Source organism: Agelaius phoeniceus, chromosome 18 (genome assembly GCF_051311805.1).
Source record: "Agelaius phoeniceus isolate bAgePho1 chromosome 18, bAgePho1.hap1, whole genome shotgun sequence".
Lineage (NCBI taxonomy): Eukaryota > Metazoa > Chordata > Aves > Passeriformes > Icteridae > Agelaius > Agelaius phoeniceus.
Window position 1 is genome coordinate 11,076,761 of NC_135282.1, and position 18,088 is coordinate 11,094,848.

An 18,088-nucleotide genomic window follows, 5' to 3' on the forward strand; every position below is an offset into this window, starting at 1 on the left:
CCCCGCCCCTCACCGGGCCGGGTCCGTCCCGCCCCCGAGGTGGGCGTGCCCCCCGCTCCTTCCCACGATGGCGGCGCGGGTGTCACGTGGCGCGCGGCCCCGGACGCGGAAGTGCCGCGCGGTACCCGCGGGACGGCACCGGCAGGGCAGGGCAGGGCCGGGCCCCGCGTTGGGCACTCCGCGAGCAGGGCCGGGACTGCGCCGCGCTCTGCTCTGCTCTGCTCTGCTGTGGCTCGCTCGGCCCCGGCCGCGCTGCCCCGGGCTGTGAGCGTTGAGGTGTCCGGGCTTCCTTCGCGTCCGGACTGCGCCGTTCTCCCCGGTGTCCTTCCCCCGGGGCTCTGCCGGAGCCGCCGCGCTGCTCGCTCTGCGCTACTGCCTCCCGTGCGGGTAAGGACCCTGGCGGGCCCCTGTGCCCAACCGGCCCTTGCCGCTGCTCCGGGCAGGTGCTCGGGTGTCTCGATGCGCTTCTCCTTCCCTGTAAGCGAGCGGCCGAATGGACGCACGGTTCCATGGCTGTTTCCTCACTGTAGGCACGGCAGCGGACTGGAACCGCTTGGCTTTGTTTGCTCTCCCCTCCGGCCCTGCTCTTTGAGGCGCCCTCGGTGCGGATCTGCCGCCTCGCAGCACCAAGCGGCGCTGCTTTCCAGACCCGCACCACTTCCAAGTTACAGACTTTGTTTTAACAAATTTTAGTTATACCGGGCTTTTTCCCCCACCAAGACTCTCTAGCTCGGTAATTGACTTTCTGTAAAGCACTTCTGCAAGCTCAACCCTTTAATCTATTATAAAAGCACACTTTTAGTCCCTCTCGCCTTGTGCCTGTACCTGTAGCTGCTCCGCACTCTCCTGTGCTGGGCGCAGCTCTGCCGCGCTGCGGTGAAATCGGCCGGGACAACGCGCTGTGTTCACGTGCAGAACGTAAACAATGGTTCTGCATTGACAAGAGATCTGTGTTTGCTTTCCTTTCTATGTTAGATATGCAAGATGCCTTTAACCGTCTTGGCTCGAAGCGTCTGAGAGGAACTGGAGCTCAAGATGAGAACCAACAAGGTGTACAAGCTCGTCATCCATAAGAAGGGGTTTGGAGGCAGTGGTCAGTATCTCCTTGCTCATAACAGTGAGACCAATACTCAATTGAAAGCAATTGTTTTATTGTAAAATTGCAATTGTAAAAGAGTGAAGATATAACAAGCAATATTTCCAGCCAGAGTCTGAAAGGCTCTTTCTGATAACAGGATACAGCAAAATAAATGAACGTTTGTTGGAAGAGACCAAGATTGTATCTAAAAAAATTGCTTTATTTTTTTTTCCTCCCTTTTGTTGCAACACTTTTCTCTTGATCTGGTGTTTCTAGTCACCCTAATGAGTGGCATATATGGCATATATGCCAGTGACTTATGACTGCACATAGATGTGTTTCTGAGCACTAGTAACAGTGCCACTGATTGGATTGCTCACTGTTTCTAGACTTACACATTGATAAATCTTGTTGAGATTCTATGGTTGTCTACTTTCCTGATGGTGTTTGTTATATGAAAAGTACAGAAGATGATTCTGGTTGCCTAAATAAGACGCAGTCTTTTGTGAACACTTCTTTTGTGAAAGTTCTGTTGAGTTGTTTATGCCTGCAGGAGTGGCTGGGTGGGGACCCTGTCATGTGGAGAATAGAAAGCATTTTGCTAATGTTCATCTTGGTTTGGAATATTTATGTATGCTGAGCTGTTGTAGGCAAACATGCAGGTGTCTGTGTTCACTGCCCTCATTCATTTCTGTCTTGTAGATGATGAACTGGTGGTGAATCCTAAAGTATTTCTTCAAATCAAGCTGGGAGATGTTGTGGAAATTGCACATCCCAATGATGAATACAGGTGAATTCTCTTTGCTGATATCAGTGAGGTTGAACACTGAAAGGATCTGTTCATGTGTAGTGCTTTCTCAAGTGAAAGGCTTCTAGGGCTGACATAACAGCTTCAGGATGCTGCCATGATTTCTTTCTGCCTAAAGAGAAGTAAAGAGGTTAACTTTAACAAGAGTGCTTCCTTAAAATTGATGCAATTCTTTGTGTTTGGTGTTAGTTTGCTGATCTTCTGTAGGCCAAGAAGCAACTGAATATAGAATTGACAATGTCTGTATCCTCTTCCTAGATCTGCTGTTACCTAAGGATTATTCTTCTATCCTACAGTATATCCTAGTCAAAATTAAAATTGTGTGGCCTTGTTGTATGAACCTGTTCATCCTTCAGCCTCTGTCTGAAAGGCAGCAGTACACTTGTGTGAGGATCTGAGAGGTTTTGTGTGACCTGGTTTCCCATTTGTAGTTTCATCTTTACCTCAAGAATGCCTCATAATTATAGAGAGTGTAAGGAGCAAGACAGAGAGACAGGTGGAGAGGATGGTGTATGAAGCTTTCTAGAAAATATTAATGTTTCTTTTTAGCTTATCCTGTAGTCCATGTTACTAAATAGTTTTGTGTGTGATTTAGCAGAGACTGTTGGTATCTCAACTTGTCTACCTTTTTTCTCTTCTCCATGCTAGTCCCCTGCTTCTCCAAGTGAAGTCACTTAAGGAAGATCTGCAGAAAGGTAAAACTTGAGACTTATGCAAAGTAAAATTATAGGAAGGGTAACATGGCTGGGCTGTACCTGTGACAGGCTAGCATGTGTATTTAATTTCATATGAAAATCAATGCTTTGTCTGTTTGGCAAGGGGAGGATTAGAATTTTAACAGAAAAGGGGCAGTTAGTTCTAAATCTGCCTTTATTTGGGTAACATGAGTATGGTTTAAGCAAACCTGGCTTTTTGGCCTGAAATCTGTGTTTCATGGCAGTCTGACTGTGCTGGTTTTGTGCCTGTAAACCGCTTGGAACCTGTTGGTGACATTGACTTCTCTGCTGTCCTTTCTTGTTCCCTGGCAGAAACCATAAGTGTGGACCAGACAGTGGCACAGGTGTTCCGCCTGCGGCCGTACCAGGATGTCCATGTCAACGTTGTTGACCCCAAGGTCTGTGCTTTTGCCACTTGTTTCCATCCATTCCATCACTTGACTCAAGTTACAGCCCTGTGACTTTGCATCTACAGTAGTCTGGGGGGGAAAAAAGGCTTTTAGTTTTTGTTGAAAGCTATTTACTCTTCTTCTCTAAGAAAGTGAGCCTTAGGCTTTTGAATTATTTCTTAGTTTGTTATGTGTCTCTTCTCTCCCTACAATCTCTGTTCTCTTTTTGAACTCTATGATTCTGCTTCAACAGAGCTTGGGAGAAATGTAGATATTTTCACATATATTTAAATTTCAGAAATTCATGAGAACCAGGCACAATAAAGAAAAGCAGAAAGTAGCCTTGTCAAAAGAAGAGCCATGGCCTGGATTTGCATTATTTGGTACCACAGAGCCTCTTACAGAGAGGCATTTCCTGTAAATGTTCCAACTATTTAAAGAGCTGCAGTCAGAACTTACATTCTGCACAACACAAAAGTCTGCAGGAAATGAGGTTTCCTTAATGTCATCAACAATGGCAATAATTTATTTCAGCTTCCAATCTGCACTAGACTTACAGTACAGATTCATTCCTTGGGCTTTTTCTGATCACACTGAGCAATGATTGCAGCTCACAGTAGTTGAGGTACATGCACAACTTTGTTATTTATTTGTATGGGCTTCCCCTTTATCTTGCAGTTTTAGGGACATTGACTTGCTTTTGAATGGCCACTCTTGTAACATTTGGTTATTAAATGAACAGATTGGTGTGCCCTACTTAAAAACAAACACCCACTAAAATCTGAGCAGTGTTTTTCATCCATTTCCCAGGAGGTGACCTTGGACTTGGTGGAGCTGACATTTAAAGATCAGTACATTGGCCGTGGGGATATGTGGAGGCTGAAGAAGAGTTTGGTAAGGCCCCTGCTGCCCTTGGGCAGGGTGCAGGTGATGAACCCTTATCTTTTGCTTGCTGAGAAAGAAAAGAAGTGCTTTGCAAAATGCAGAGAGCCAAAGACAGTGCCTGCAGCTCCTGAGGACTTTGTGCTTTGAGTGGCACATCAGAGTTGGAGAAATGGGTGTAAATGTTGCAGAAAAACAAATCCCATCATTTCCTACTCCACTGGTATAATTTTGATTACTGCCTTGGGCATTAAAAATGCTGTAGAGAGTTTTTTTGCTTATGTTCTGAATTTTAATGATTGCTACATTTGGAAGGAATAGAATCCAAATGTTTTTCAAGTAGAAGTGTGCTGAAGTGTCCCCTCCCTGAGAGTACCACTTAATAAGCAGCTATTAGAACATCTTCTGCCTGCATCTTTGAAGTGCAGTCTTTAGTTCCTCTAAGTGCAGTGAATTAGGCAAATGATCCCAAATGATTACAGCTGATCTGTGTTAAAAGTGATTTTCTGTGTCTATTACAGAGGTTCTGTAGGCTGAGCTATTACTTGTAACTGCACTGAATGGGTTTTGTGACTTCTGTCATAAAAATCATGTTTGAGTGCCAGTGGGTTTTATGTACATTGTTCTTCTCACTTTGAGCCTGCTCTTCTTCTAACACCTGTAACTCTTCTTTCCTAGGTCAGCACATGTGCATATGTCACCCAAAAAGTTGAATTTGCAGGTATCAGGTCAGTGCCTCCTCTGAGGGCTTACTCTTACTTATTGCTTTAACTTCATGATTTTTAAGTATCCAACTGGGGACTCTTCTCTGAAAACTCCTCCATGTTTCATTGTTCCCTCACTCATCTACAGATTTCTGTCTGCACCATGGGGTGGGGGAAGGCTTCTATCTGGTTTGGGGTAAAAGAAACTAATAGTAGGGCAGCCAGCTACACTTGTGGCCTCTGATGGAGGCCAAATAATTTTGTTTTTATCTCTTTGAATATTTACCCCCCTTCCTAAGCTGTACTAATAGTTCAGAGGAGATTACTTCAGTTGCTTTTGGGGTGACACAGGGACCAGGAAATGTGCAAATGCAGAGGGAAATGGCTCTTTGACATACTTTGGGTTAAACATCAGGTTTTAACCAAATAAGTCATCCTTGACTGCACGTTTGGTTACATCTCTTACTTGCTCAAATACTGATTCTCCAATCTTCCTATTCAAATATTCTGAACTTTTCTTTCAGAGCCCAGGCAGGTGAACTGTGGGTAAAGAGTGAGAAAGTCACTTGTGGATACATCAGTGAGGACACCCGGGTAAGAGTTCAGGAAACAGGGGAAAGCAGTTTTTCCCTTCTTTTCCTTTCCTGCCAGGATTTTTGTAATTCTGCCTTGCCTGCAGATTTGTATGGACCATTGGGATTGGCTGTGTTGTGAGGTGAAGAATGGCAATAAGTTCAGGACAATGAATCACTATTGAACTTCAGCTCTGCTAGGAATGACTTGTTTGAGGGGAAATGCCAACTTGTCAGAGAGGAATGTCCCTGTGATGCAAGGGCCAGAGTTGGATGAGTTGCTGTGTAGTTGACCTCTTCATTGGGCCTTCTAATGAATGTACTTGGTTTTAAATGAGGTCTTGCCTTCCTTTGCAGGTGGTCTTCCGCTCCACTTCTGCCATGGTTTATATTTTTATCCAGATGAGCTGTGAGATGTGGGATTTTGATATTTATGGTATGTAGGGAACTGTGGCTGTGGATGGTCACAGCTGTCCTTTCTGCCCCTGCTATTTTTTTCTGCTACTACCAGCAAGCTAAAATATCCTGCCTTTAGCCTAAGCAGTGCTCCAGGGTGTGCTGTGGTGTTTCCTTAGATCATTCCTTGCAGTGCCACCCATTTCTGTCCCTGTCTGTGCCATCCTCCTCCTGTCCCTGTGGAGCCTGGGTACCATTATCTATGTCAGCCATGAAATCACTGTGAGCACTGGAAAGGTTTTCTATGGAAATGAACATGTTGGGTGATGGGGGCAGGTGCAAGTTTGTGAATCCTGAAGCCAGAAATGTGTGGAAGTCCTGTGCAAAGAGGACTTTGATGTTTTATATTTCTCTAGACATTGGCTTCTTGAGGAAGTGAAACCTGCCTTAGCCCAGGTTGAAGTTGGTAACTTCAGCTGGAAGTATTACAGCTTTAGGCATTGAGTCACTTCTCTGTTGTCATCCTGGTTTTTTTCTGGCTTAATTCTTTAGCAAACCTCTTGCCACTTCCTTTGACCATGTGTTTAGGCATATGGAACTGGGCAACTATTCAAATCAGAGCAGGGGATCAGTTGTGCATTTTCTGCCTAAAAAACAGTACAGATGCTTTCACAGCATGCTGCCAACGTGTTGGAAAAAGGAATTAAAGGTCTGATCCTTCTGGCATTGTCTTATGTTTACATCCTCTGAAAAAAATGATGCTTTAAAATCTTTTCTTCATAAAACAGTCATGCTTTTTAATCTTTTTACCATCTTATCTTAGTGATATTGCCCTTTATTATGCACACAGCTGCTCGAGATTTAATAATTATAATTGTCCCAGAATCTTAGGTTTAGATATGCCCCATATCTAACTTCTATAGATGAAGTAACTATTGTTATCTGATGCTTGGGAGATTTTTATTTTGCAGGGGATCTATACTTTGAGAAAGCTGTGAATGGTTTCCTTGCTGACCTCTTCACAAAATGGAAGGTAAATAGTTGACTGAGTTCAGTTTTAGTTTTTTATTTTTCTGTAATTGTTAGGGGCATCTCTCTGAACAGTAACACATCAGAATATCAAATTGATGTGGGTATAAACTGTGTCAACTGTCTGTTTTCTTAACAAAAGTCTTGGCAATTACAGAGAGGAGCTTCTTTAGAGACTGGTGGAGAGTGCTCCTGGTAAATGTGACATGGCCAAGCAGCACAGAATCTGCAGGACAGAGCATTTGTTATTTCAGAGAGGCTGATGGAGCACTCCTGCAGATCCATTAATGCAACAATCTAGGTTTTGTTAGTTACCTTTGTTTCTAGGGATGAGGGAAGAAAGGCTGTTACTGTATGTGTGTATATACACAACTTTCTACCAAATGTGTGTTTCATATTCTCTTTTTGCATTTGTTCTTCCTGGACAGGAGAAGAATTGCAGCCATGAAGTGACAGTGGTTCTATTTTCAAGAACATTTTATGAAGCAAAATCTATAGGTATGCAAATTCTCTGTTTTCATGTTTCCATTTTTAAACCCATCTTGTCTCTTGAAAGTTGGTCACAGGCTGGCAGGGACTTTTTTCTCTTTTTTAATTGCCATTTTCAAAGTATTCTCTATCAAGCACAGTAGGTACACAGCCATTGTTATGAAAGTACTGCAGTCAAGACCTTACACAGAAGAGTGCTGGAAATTTTCCTCATCGTACTCAAGCTGTCATATTGGTTTAAAAGCAGTTTTTTATTGCATAGGAGGTCTGATATTTCTTTTTAGTTTGCTTGCTGGAGGCTTTTTGTTGTTTTTTTTTAGTTGTTTATTTTTACTGGAAATAACAGTTTTTGCTGGAAAAGATTAGTCATTTCTATAGAAGAGCATGAGATAAGATGTGTTTTTCCTTCCATTTCAGATGAGTTTCCTGAAACACATCGTGCATCAATTCGGCAGGATCACGAGGGAAGATTTTATGAAGATTTTTACAAGTATGTTTTCCTCCCAGTTCTTTTCACCTCTTGTCCCACACTGTACGTGCAACCCAATGCACCCTTTTGTGCAATTCTTTATAGTTTGTTCATCCCTCTCATTTCCCCTCATAGCTTCTTTCCTGGGCCTCATCAGGCTGTGTTTTCTCTAGAGTTGTAGTGCAGAATGAGAGGCGGGAGGAGTGGACCTCCTTGCTTGTGACCATTAAAAAGCTTTTCATCCAGTATCCTGTGTTGGTACGACTCGAGCAAGCAGGTACAAGAATCTTCCTTTCCCTGCTTTTATCCTTTGTTCTCTCCTCTTTTTTTAAAAGAATTATTTAGCTTTTCAGTGAACTATCCATGTTTAGTTGGAGTCTGGTGTCATGCTACTTAGTGCTCTCCTGGCTTGGCAATTTGCCTCAGTTTTTCTGTGGAACTTAATAACATCAATTTTGCCATTTACATTTTCCCTTTTACATTTTTGAACCAATAGTATTTAGTACAAGTGTAATTTTCTGTGGGTTTTTTTATTATATAAAGCTAGTATACAGGAATAATGATTTGGATTTTTCCCTTCTGAATACTTTTCCAGAGGGCTTTCCTTCAGGTTACAATTCCACCTCAGCACAAGGGAACTACCTGGAGGCTATAAATCTTTCATTCAATGGTAAGTTACAGGCAATGGGTAAAAATACAACCATTAAAACAGCTGCCATTAAATGGCTGTGGACTTATGTTACTTCTTCCTTAACACTATGAAGAGGAGGGGAATATTAGGGGGTCACCTGCCTTTCTCTGAAAAGAAACATCCAGGGTGTTCTGACAGTATTGCTGCTTTCTTGTCACTGTCATATTTTCTGAAAAATTCTCTTTGCCCAGGATTTTCTCCTGGGAAGCTGAGAAGCCTCAGCTTCTCCTGTTTTGCTGCTTTGGAATGTGGTCTGGAGATTGTTTATCCAACATGTGAATTGTTTTTACTTAATGGCCAATCACAGCCAGCTGTGTCGAGTCTCTGAGGAGTCACGAGTTTTTATTATTCATTCTTGTTAAGCCTTCTGTCTGTATCCTTCTCTTTGTTTAGTATAGTTTTAGTGTAGTATTCTTATAACACCACACCACACATAACATCAGCCATATAACATCAGCCATATAACATCAGCCATATAACATCAGCCATATAACATCAGCCATATAACATCAGCCATATAACATCAGCCATATAACATCAGCCATATAACATCAGCCATATAACATCAGCCATATAACATCAGCCATATAACATCAGCCATATAACATCAGCCATATAACATCAGCCATATAACATCAACCACACGTAACACATGACACGACGTAACATATGACATGACACAACATAACATATAACACATGTAACACTATAGAACATAACACATATAACATATCCTATAACACATAAAATAATGTAATTAATATATAAAATATATAATAATAAATCAGCCTTCTGAGAGCATGGAGTCACATTGCTCATCTCCCCTTGTCCTGGGGACCCTCACAAACCCTCCATTTCTCTGTGGCAGTGTTTGACAAGCATTACATCAACCGCAACTTCGACCGCACGGGGCAGATGTCGGTGGTGATCACGCCCGGCGTGGGGGTGTTCGAGGTGGATCGGCTGCTCATGATCCTCACCAAGCAGCGCATGATTGACAATGGTAAATAACTGTGCCTCTGCCTCCTTGCAGGCAAACCCAGCTGCTTCTGGCTGTGAAGAAGTATCTGCTGTAAGCTGTGTGCTGTGTCCTTAGCTGCAAGACTTGTGTCTGCACTTGGTATTGAAATGAGCAGGTTTTCAGAGTGCTTACAGGCATTTAGTTTCTTTTGTTTGTGACAGAGAACTTCACCTCTCTGTGCAAACCTTTCTCTTAAAGGATAATCTGGCACAAGTTGCATTAGTTTAGGAAAATAATTTCTGGTATCCCCACAGGTACTGTTGGTTTGTAGCCATACCATGGGACCATTAACTAGCATTTTTCAGTATTATTGCCTCTTATAATATGATGTGAATACACATTGGGTCTTCAGTTCAGATTGGTAATCTGTTTTGTCTTAGCACATCAGTCCTGCTTGGATAGCTGAACTCTACTCTTGTCTCTTTACAGGGATAGGTGTGGATTTGGTGTGCATGGGAGAGCAACCCTTGCATGCTGTCCCACTCTTTAAGGTAAGGCTGCTTTCCCTTCCCTTGTTCCTGCTACAAATGTCACTCATTTTGTGACTGGCTGGGTACAGGTAGTTGCTTCTCAATTACTCTTGCAGCTCCATAATCGTTGTGGCCCTGGTGACTCACGAATGGGTGATGACTACAATATCCCACACTGGATAAATCATAGGTAGGTGAATTCTATCAGCTTTTGCTAAACACTTCTGCTTTGCTTTACTCTTCATAATCTCTTGAATTCTTTCTTATCTCCTCTTCTTTCCTTGTGAAGCAAAGGAAATATTACATTATTCTTGCAGAACTCTGGGCATTAATGCAACCTGACAGAAATGACAGGGTTTTCAAACAGCTGGTGTGAATCACTGCAGTTGTGTAAATCAGGAAGAGTTATGTAAATGGCACAGTAGAAATGGATGTCTTTCTGTAGAAAGAGAAAATGAACTGAGCAATACAGGTGCTAAACATTTTAAGAAGTGTCTAGACTGAGGCTGTGTAAGTATCAAAGCCCTGTCTTTAGGCAAAGAGTAGCTTCTTTCAACCATCCTTCAGTGTTTTCCACACTTTTTTTATGCACAGAAAGGTATCCCTTTATTCAATAGCTGACCCAGGTTCCTGGTCTGCTTACTGTGTAGCACACCAACTGTGTTGAGTTCTTCAAGCCACACTTCTTTTTCTTTCAGTTTCTACACATCCAAAAGCCAACTCCTGTGTAACAGCTTCACTCCACGGATCAAGCTGGCAGGAAGGAAGGTGGGAATTTTCTGACTTCTATTTTCTTACTAGCTTGTCCCATAGCTCTTCTCAGTCAAGCATCACAAGTATTCCAACAGCTGGAACTAAGTTTTTGTGTTCAAAGGCTGTGAAAGCAAAGCTGCAAGGTTTGTTGTGGGGATTGTGAATGAGAGGCAGTTTGTAGGTCTTTCCTTCCTAAGTTAAACTGGGTGAGAAATGTTTTAGCCACCATAAAAATTAGTTTCATTCTGTAACAAAGAACTGTATGGAGAGGAAGAAAGGTGTTGAACATTGTGTTTTTCACACAGGTTTGTGAAAAGTATCAGTATTTAATATTTCTGAAGCTGTCTGGCTGCCTCACTGAGTCAGCAAGCTAAACTTTGCTTGGTCACACTGGGGATGTTTCTTTAGAAAATGCTGACTGATTCCCTCCCCTCTGTCTTTTGTTGCTCTTTTTTTTTCTTTCTTGTTTGTTTTTTTGATCACTTCACACTTCCTTTGTTGGATCCTCCAGCCACTGACAGAGAAAGCAAAAAATAATCGTGATGCCTGTAAGTAATTCTGTTCTGGAATGATCTGTCCCACTCACTCCCAAAACTAACCAAGACCTGCAGGAAGACAATGACACTGCAGCCCAAGGAAGGCACAATTGTTACAGAAAACCATCAAACTCAAATATGAGTATTTCCCATATTTGTTATTTGGGATGCCAATGTGCATGTGCCAGTTGACTTTTTGGCAATTATTAATTTAGTGTTCAGGATGTATGGGGGAAAGACATTATGGCCTCAGCCAGCCTGAGGCACCACCTTTGATAACTGAGCTGCTGCAGCTGCTCTGCTCATGACACTTTGGGATTTCTTTTGGAATAGATACTTTCCTTGGGGGTGGGAGGTGGATACTCTGCCTTGCAGACCTTGAACATTGTTGAAAGATGTTCCAGTGCTGTATGACTTTTATTTCAGCATTAGGAGCTCCAAAGGATGCTGAGAATGCCTTGCCCATCCAGGTGGATTATGATGGCTACGATGCCCAGGTGTTCAGACTGCCAGGCCCAGCCAGAGCCCAGCGCTGTGCCACTTTCAGGTGAGAGGCTTGGGAGTGCCCTGCTTCTGGAGTAGCCATGGTATGGTGCTTGATACATAAAACACTTGGAGAAATACAAAGGGAATTGATCTCCACGTCCTCACAGTTGTACAAAAAGCTTCATCTCTGTCTGATCTTCATGGCTGGTTGTCTGGTGTTTTACTTCTAAAATAGGGGGTGGGATCTAGGAAAAAGCATAAATCTATTTTTCTTTAAATCTTTCATTTTGTTGGAAGTGGAATAAAGCTAGTCTTTCTAGCAGACTTTGCAAGGGGGTTAAGAAAGTATTTGCACATTAGACTTGCACAGAGTTGTAGAAATAGGTTGTTCAATGCACTGGTTAGTAACTGGTGAACAGAGTGGTGAGGAATCCTCCCTCACCAAAATGATGCCTGTCTGAATGAGAGAAGAAGCAGAAAAGCTGAGTGCAGGTTCTCAACTATTCCATGTCCTTTTGTCTGTTCATTTGAGCAGCCTGTAGGAACCCATGCTTATAGTAAATCAGGGCAGCCCCAGCAAAGGGAGAAAATGACAAGGAGGACTCCATTGGTATCAGAGGCTAATTAATTGCTTTATTATACTATATTGCACTACATCTGAACTGAATCTGCACAAGCACCCCACTCAACTGCACAGAATCTGGTGACTGTCATCCAATAGTCCTGACACACACAGGGATTCAATTGGTCAATGAATCAAAACACTCACACCAGAATCCAGTTACCAATTACCAATTCCCTTCAGGTAAACAATCTTCCACAATGCATTCCACTTGTGAACAACAAGAGGAGCAGCAATTGAGATAAGAATTGTTTTTTCTTTCTCTGAGGTTCAGAGAATGAGAATCCCAGAAGATATCCTTGGGAAGTTGTGCCCTGCTTTTCTCTGTGAAGGGAAATGTGGCCACACATGCTGAAAGATAGCAGCACAATTTAAACAGTTCCTAACTCCAAGGAGTTTCCCTATAGCTACGTGGTTCTGTCACTGTGGGCTGAGGTCTCTAGGCTTGGCCACATCTCTGCCAGGTTGGTGTGGTGTCTGTAGGATTGCAGAGGGAGCTGAGCAGGTCCTTTCACAGCCCTTGTGCTGGGAATGTTCCAGTGTTCTTGTGTTGTGTTATGCACAAGAAGTATAAATTACCCAAGCAGTCAAAAAAGATAGTGGTGGCTTCCCTGTAATGCTCTTCTTGAGTTCACCTGCTGAGCACTGAGTCTTTTGCATGCCTTGAGCCTGTGCCAGGGCCCTGCTACCCTGGCCCTGATGTCTGTTTGCTGCCATCCCGTGAGCAGGTCGGTGCGGGAGCGCGAGAGCCGCACCAGGAAGAGCTCCAGCTCGTACGACGTCTCGTGCAGCCCGTCCCTGCAGGGCCGCGCGCTGCCCCCCGAGGAGGTGAGGAGCCAGGCTTCTGACGACAGCTCCCTGGGCAAGATCTCCAACATCCTCATGATCCCACGGCCCCACCTGCACCACTGTGAAGTCAGCAGCTCCTTGGGCTACACCAGCACCAGAGGTCAGCCTGGGGCATGTGGGAAGGTGCCTTTGGTGGGGAGAGAAGGGGGAAGTTTGTGTTGGTGGAGATGGTGCTTGCATTGACACTCATGGTACAGCTCTTCCATAGCTGCAGCTGCGTGTGCATTCTCCCTTTGTCATCCTTGTCCAATTCCATTGCTTTTTTTTAATAGCTTGTCCTAAATAGAAGTGTCCTGACACTGATTTGCTCTTTTCCCTTGCCTATTGCCTTCTTTAGTACTTGACTATTCTCCTGTGCCTGCATGCAAGTGTGGACATACACAAGGAACTTGTATTATCCAGGTCACCTATAATCTACTGAATGAGAACTGGCCTTAGCAGTGAGCCCTGGGGGCCCCTGCTTATAAAATTTCTCTATGGGGATTTGTTGTCATTAAGACTCACTTTCTGGATCCTTCCTTTTGACAATGTACTGCTGAGCTGTCTCAGTGTGTTAGCTGTGCTGGTACTCCTCTTTTCTTCCTTTCCAATTTAATTTTGTTCTCAGACAGTATGCAGTATCTTCCACAAACCCAGCTCATTTCTAGGTAAATTGTATTCCTCCTGCAACTGTTTCATCTTCTATAAAATCCTCTCCCTGAAGGCTCTTCATGGTTTTTTTCATGCCATGCTGTATGACACTGCTACCATATTTATCCTGTCTCAGGAATCGCAGTTGCTGGTGTGGAGCTGTTCTCACACAGTGAGAGTGACATCACATCTACCATTCATGTTTTCCCCTGCTGTCAGTTAATACAACTCTGTTCTTTCTTTGGTATTTCTGTTACTCCTTTAGTTTGAAGGAAAGCTGTGTGACCCAGCTGAAGGTGTTCAGCTGGATGAGGATGTATGTGGATTGGGACTGGCAGGGAGGGAAGAGTCAAAGAAACGGAGGTTTTTCACATGTTGTATTTGAAATATAGAATGGTAAATGAGACCCTTCTCTTTGGGATTTCCACTTGTTGGGCAGAGTACTCAGAGTAATTGCTACTTATCTATCTGGTACATTTTTCTCTCCTATTTCTAAATAACTGCACTTCTGTTCCACACTGAATAGTGACAACTAACTGGTATCTTGTGGAGATCATGTCCCATGTCTTCTGGGAGTAATCCCTGATTTCAGTGCTCAGATCTGAATGTTACAGAAAAGGCATGTGTACAAGGCTCAGCTGTGGCTTCTACTGTGTCTTTGGTACTCATCCTGAAGTTTCTGTTATGTCAGACTTTTGATTTCTCAAGAATCCTCTAAGGTCTGAGTAGCCTTTCATAATTGGCTTAGCAAGTGTTTTCTTAATGGATTCATTTAGTAGAAGTTTACAGCAGTGCTGTAATGGCAGATGGAGTAATGATTTTTCTTGTCTGGGTTCTTGTTTCCATTGTAACTTTCAGGCAGGATAGGAATTGCTTTCAGCTTCTCCTCTTGCTTATTTCTTAGGTCTCCTTATTTCCCTTTATCCTGGGCATCTTTATATTCCCGAGCCGTTAATTCTCTTGTGCTTGGCTCCTGCAGGGTCTCAGGCTGAGTTGTGTGGCTCGGTTGTGTTTTGCAGATTTCCTTGAGAACATGTTGGAGTCACAGCAGCGCGACTCCAGCGCCCCGGGGCGGTTCCACGTGGGCAGCGCCGAGTCCCTGCTGCACATCCGCCCGGGCGGGTACGCGCCGCAGCGCGCCCTCATCAACCCCTTCGCCCCGTCCCGCATGCCCATGAAGCTGACATCGAACCGCAGGCGCTGGATGCACACCTTCCCTGTGGGTGAGCTGCCTCCCTGCACACCTGGCTGCTGTGGCTTTGTGATCCTTGTCCAGGATTAGCACAGCAAGAGAGCCAGTGAGAGCTCTGTGGTATTAAAGTGCTCTGCACACTGCACTCATTAGTGTGCAGGCCAGAGCAATCCTCTTTTGGGAAATAGCTCTATTTGCAAACAAGCCAGCAGCAGGTACAGAACAATTCCTGTTGAAGGGAGCCCAACTCATAACCCTGTTGAAGGGAATTGTAACTACAATTCGGGTTGATTTTCTGATGCTGAATTGTTTGCATAATTGTTTAATGCCTTTTAAGTAGGCCCTCCAAAATGTTTTCAAAAATATTTTGCTTCACTTGTTTCAGAGGAGATGGCAGAAGTTCAAAGCTTTGAAGATTTTGTGAACATGCTTTCATAATGTCCGTTAGCTCTCATTGCTTGTGCTCTTGGCAAAAGAGGGGAGAAGAAACTTAGGAATCAGTGTAGTAGGTGTGGTGATCAATGATCCAATTGTACCTGTGTAGGTCCCTCAGGAGAAGCTATCCAGATCCATCATCAGACCCGGCAGAACATGGCAGAAATGCAGGGCAGTGGGCAGCAGGACCTGACACATTCCTCTGCAGAGCTGCTGGAGCTGGCTTACCATGAGGCAACTGGCAGGTGAGCCATTGGCTCAGTCTTCAATGTCGGGTTTGTAGACCATGAGATCAGGTCTGTAGATAACCAGCTAAGCTTTATTTCTCTACTGAGGGGATGTGAGTAGCTGGTTCTTGGCTGTCCTGCAAAGGCAGTGCTTTGGTTACTGCTGGAGGCAAACAAACAGTAAGGACATTTATGGAATGTTGTCATGGCCTTCTCTGTGCTGCCCTTGTGCCGTTCCATCTCTGCAGACATCAGCGAGGGAAGATTTGCTCCCAGCCCGGGCTGGGCTGAGGCAGAGGGGCTGAGGGCTCGCTGGCAGCTTTGCTAAAAGCAGGGGATGGCACGAGTGAGCAAGGCTGTACAGAACAGGCTGCTTTGTTTCTCTGCAGGCACGGCAGCTCTCGGCATCCGGGGGATGGCGGCTCCTTCCTGAGCTTCGGCGGGACGGAGGAGTTCGGGAACGGGAACGGGCTGGGGGCCGGCCCCGGCGCAGGTAACGGGGCTGGGGCTGGGGCGGGGCCGGGCCAGCGCTCGGGGCATGGGGCGGGACTCAGGGGGACAGGCAGGGCCGAGCAGGAGGAATCCAGAGTGGGAGAACAGTGATCTGTTCATGCTCTTACTTGGACTGCTTGGTGTATGGGAGTTCTTTGGCTTGCTTTGTTGGTTTTAGTTCAGTTTTGCTTGATTGGTCAGTGTCTCTACTTTTCCAGACGTGTCTTACAAGGTTTGTTATAGAAAGATGCTCATTGTTTACTGATAATAAGCTCTCAGAGCAGTGATGTTCAGACACAAAGAATAACTAAATATGCACTGGTGCTCAGAAGCCTTTTTTTTCTTGGTGAGGTTGCTGTTATCCTTTAGAGAAATAATGTCTGTACTTTCAGTTGAAGATTACCCCCATCTTCCTTAACTTACCCAGACACCTGAATTAGTGAAAATTCTCAACATTTCTTTGCAGCCCTGTAAATGGAACAACATGTGATATTAAACATTCTGCTGTGTTGTCTGGTTTTTTGTGACCTACCCTCTGCTTTTGTAGATATGCATTTTAGTTAGGCACATGGAAAAATGTTGAACTTTTGGACTACAGCATTCAAGACTTATTTTCTGAAGAATAATTTGACATTCTTTTCTCAAAACCAATTTAAAGTGTTTCTTTAAGAATAAATTTGCCCTTTTGAATTACATTAGATTAAGACAATTTTGTTTTCCATTATGCCTTGCACTGTAAAGAAGTTAGCAGACTTAATTTTCTTGTGCCTCATTTTGTATTCACAGAGTAACATTTAGAATTATTTTCTGTTGCTTCCTTCTGTGAATTTTTCTGATTACATTTAATTTTCTTGCTTTACATTTTTGGTATTTTCTGGCTTCCAGATAGGCTCTGTTTGTTTTTGCAATTGCTAAACTGCATTTCAGCTGGCTGCAGTTTGCACAGTGTAAATGCAGAGTATGGCCTGGCAATAAACATGCTTGCATTTATGGAATTTCTTTGTGTCTGTGGACCCTCACCTGTCTGTAGGGGCCACACTGGGTACTCCGTGACTGGACTGAGAGTTCTCCCTGATGGTTTGAGTCACCTATGAAATGAAGCACTCTGGTGGGGGAGTTGTGTTTTTTAGAATTAACAGAAATTTCTCATTGAGTCTGGTTCTCCTCTGCTGCACGGTTTGGTGCATCACAGGCTTCAGGGTGAAAACGATCCCCTCTATTTCCCTTGGGCCTCGGGACGCTGTGGCTGCTGCCCCGCAGGTGGAGGTGGAGGCTCAGAGAGGGAGATGCTGCAGTTGCAGTTCCCGGTGTGGATGGCAGATGGCAGGAGGAGCTGGTGAAGGTGAAGGCCGCTCGGAGCCAGCTCCCCTGCGGGTTACCGGCATTATCAGTGGCAAATATCCACCCTTGCTCTTACAGGGGAACAGTTGTGGTGCCGATACCAATTTCCTGGGTAAATCTACCTAAGCTAGTTTTAAACAATAGTTCCCTTTAAATGTTTGGAGGCTTACTGAAAGTTTTATTTTGATAAAAGGCTTTGAAGGCAGCAGTTTTTCTTGTCTCCTTAGCAACTCTTTTTGTTCTCGTGTGCCACACCAGCTGTTTATAGGAGCTCATAGCATCTACTTTTCAAGATGTTTCACTATTTTTGGGGAGGAGAGTTTTGTTTGGGTTTTAGTTGTTGAGCACTTCTAGTGAGATGTTCAAGTTTGATCTGAGATGTATTTTCTCCTCATTAATTGGCTTAGTGGTTTTTTTCTGCTGTGCAGAACCCTGGGATTTTCCATGCAGAGAAATTCTGTATCTTAAAACATCACACTTTTGATTTATTTTTATTTGAAATTCAAGAGAAGTGCGTAATTGCTTAAAATAAAAACCACTTTTTTCTTGTAGGGGTGAACCTCAAAACTCAGAACAAGGATTCCTTGGAAGATGCTGTCTCTAATTCTCCAGATCCAAGTAAGCAGGAGAGAGGTTTGGAAGAGAGTTTGCATAGGTGGGAAGATGGGGAGGGAAAGGGCATGTACATATATAGAGGCATCAGGAGGTGGTAGGAAAGAAACTGAGGAGCCTCCTTGGCTTTTGGCAGAGGTTTATTTTGGCCTGCAGTAATTTGCAGGATCTGCCTGTACTGTCTCACTGTGGTTGCAGT

At 43.9% G+C, this 18,088-nt stretch overlaps 1 protein-coding gene across 8 annotated transcripts in view; it reads left to right on the forward strand.

The window, feature by feature from the left end:
- The first annotated feature begins 60 nt into the window (after window positions 1–60).
- DEPDC5 (DEP domain containing 5, GATOR1 subcomplex subunit) overlaps window positions 61–18,088 on the forward strand; it is a 42,098-nt gene continuing 24,070 nt past the window's right edge. For 3 of the 8 annotated variants that reach the window (XM_077187664.1, XM_077187665.1, XM_077187663.1), the window contains exons 1-25: window positions 72–387; window positions 976–1,093; window positions 1,781–1,868; window positions 2,535–2,581; window positions 2,915–3,000; window positions 3,802–3,885; window positions 4,552–4,601; window positions 5,102–5,171; window positions 5,507–5,585; window positions 6,517–6,578; window positions 7,003–7,072; window positions 7,481–7,553; window positions 7,706–7,809; window positions 8,128–8,202; window positions 9,092–9,226; window positions 9,674–9,735; window positions 9,831–9,904; window positions 10,413–10,482; window positions 10,979–11,015; window positions 11,430–11,550; window positions 12,840–13,060; window positions 14,610–14,813; window positions 15,327–15,462; window positions 15,834–15,937; window positions 17,830–17,895. In XM_077187664.1, the coding sequence (XP_077043779.1) occupies window positions 1,036–1,093; window positions 1,781–1,868; window positions 2,535–2,581; window positions 2,915–3,000; window positions 3,802–3,885; window positions 4,552–4,601; window positions 5,102–5,171; window positions 5,507–5,585; window positions 6,517–6,578; window positions 7,003–7,072; window positions 7,481–7,553; window positions 7,706–7,809; window positions 8,128–8,202; window positions 9,092–9,226; window positions 9,674–9,735; window positions 9,831–9,904; window positions 10,413–10,482; window positions 10,979–11,015; window positions 11,430–11,550; window positions 12,840–13,060; window positions 14,610–14,813; window positions 15,327–15,462; window positions 15,834–15,937; window positions 17,830–17,895 (2,176 nt within the window). In that variant the 5' untranslated portion in view covers window positions 72–387; window positions 976–1,035. Of the gene's footprint in view, window positions 388–975; window positions 1,094–1,780; window positions 1,869–2,534; window positions 2,582–2,914; window positions 3,001–3,801; window positions 3,886–4,551; window positions 4,602–5,101; window positions 5,172–5,506; window positions 5,586–6,516; window positions 6,579–7,002; window positions 7,073–7,480; window positions 7,554–7,705; window positions 7,810–8,127; window positions 8,203–9,091; window positions 9,227–9,673; window positions 9,736–9,830; window positions 9,905–10,412; window positions 10,483–10,978; window positions 11,016–11,429; window positions 11,551–12,839; window positions 13,061–14,609; window positions 14,814–15,326; window positions 15,463–15,833; window positions 15,938–17,829; window positions 17,896–18,088 lie in introns of all 8 variants that reach the window. The other 5 variants (XR_013184603.1, XM_077187667.1, XM_077187668.1 and 2 more) reach the window with 4 other exon arrangements.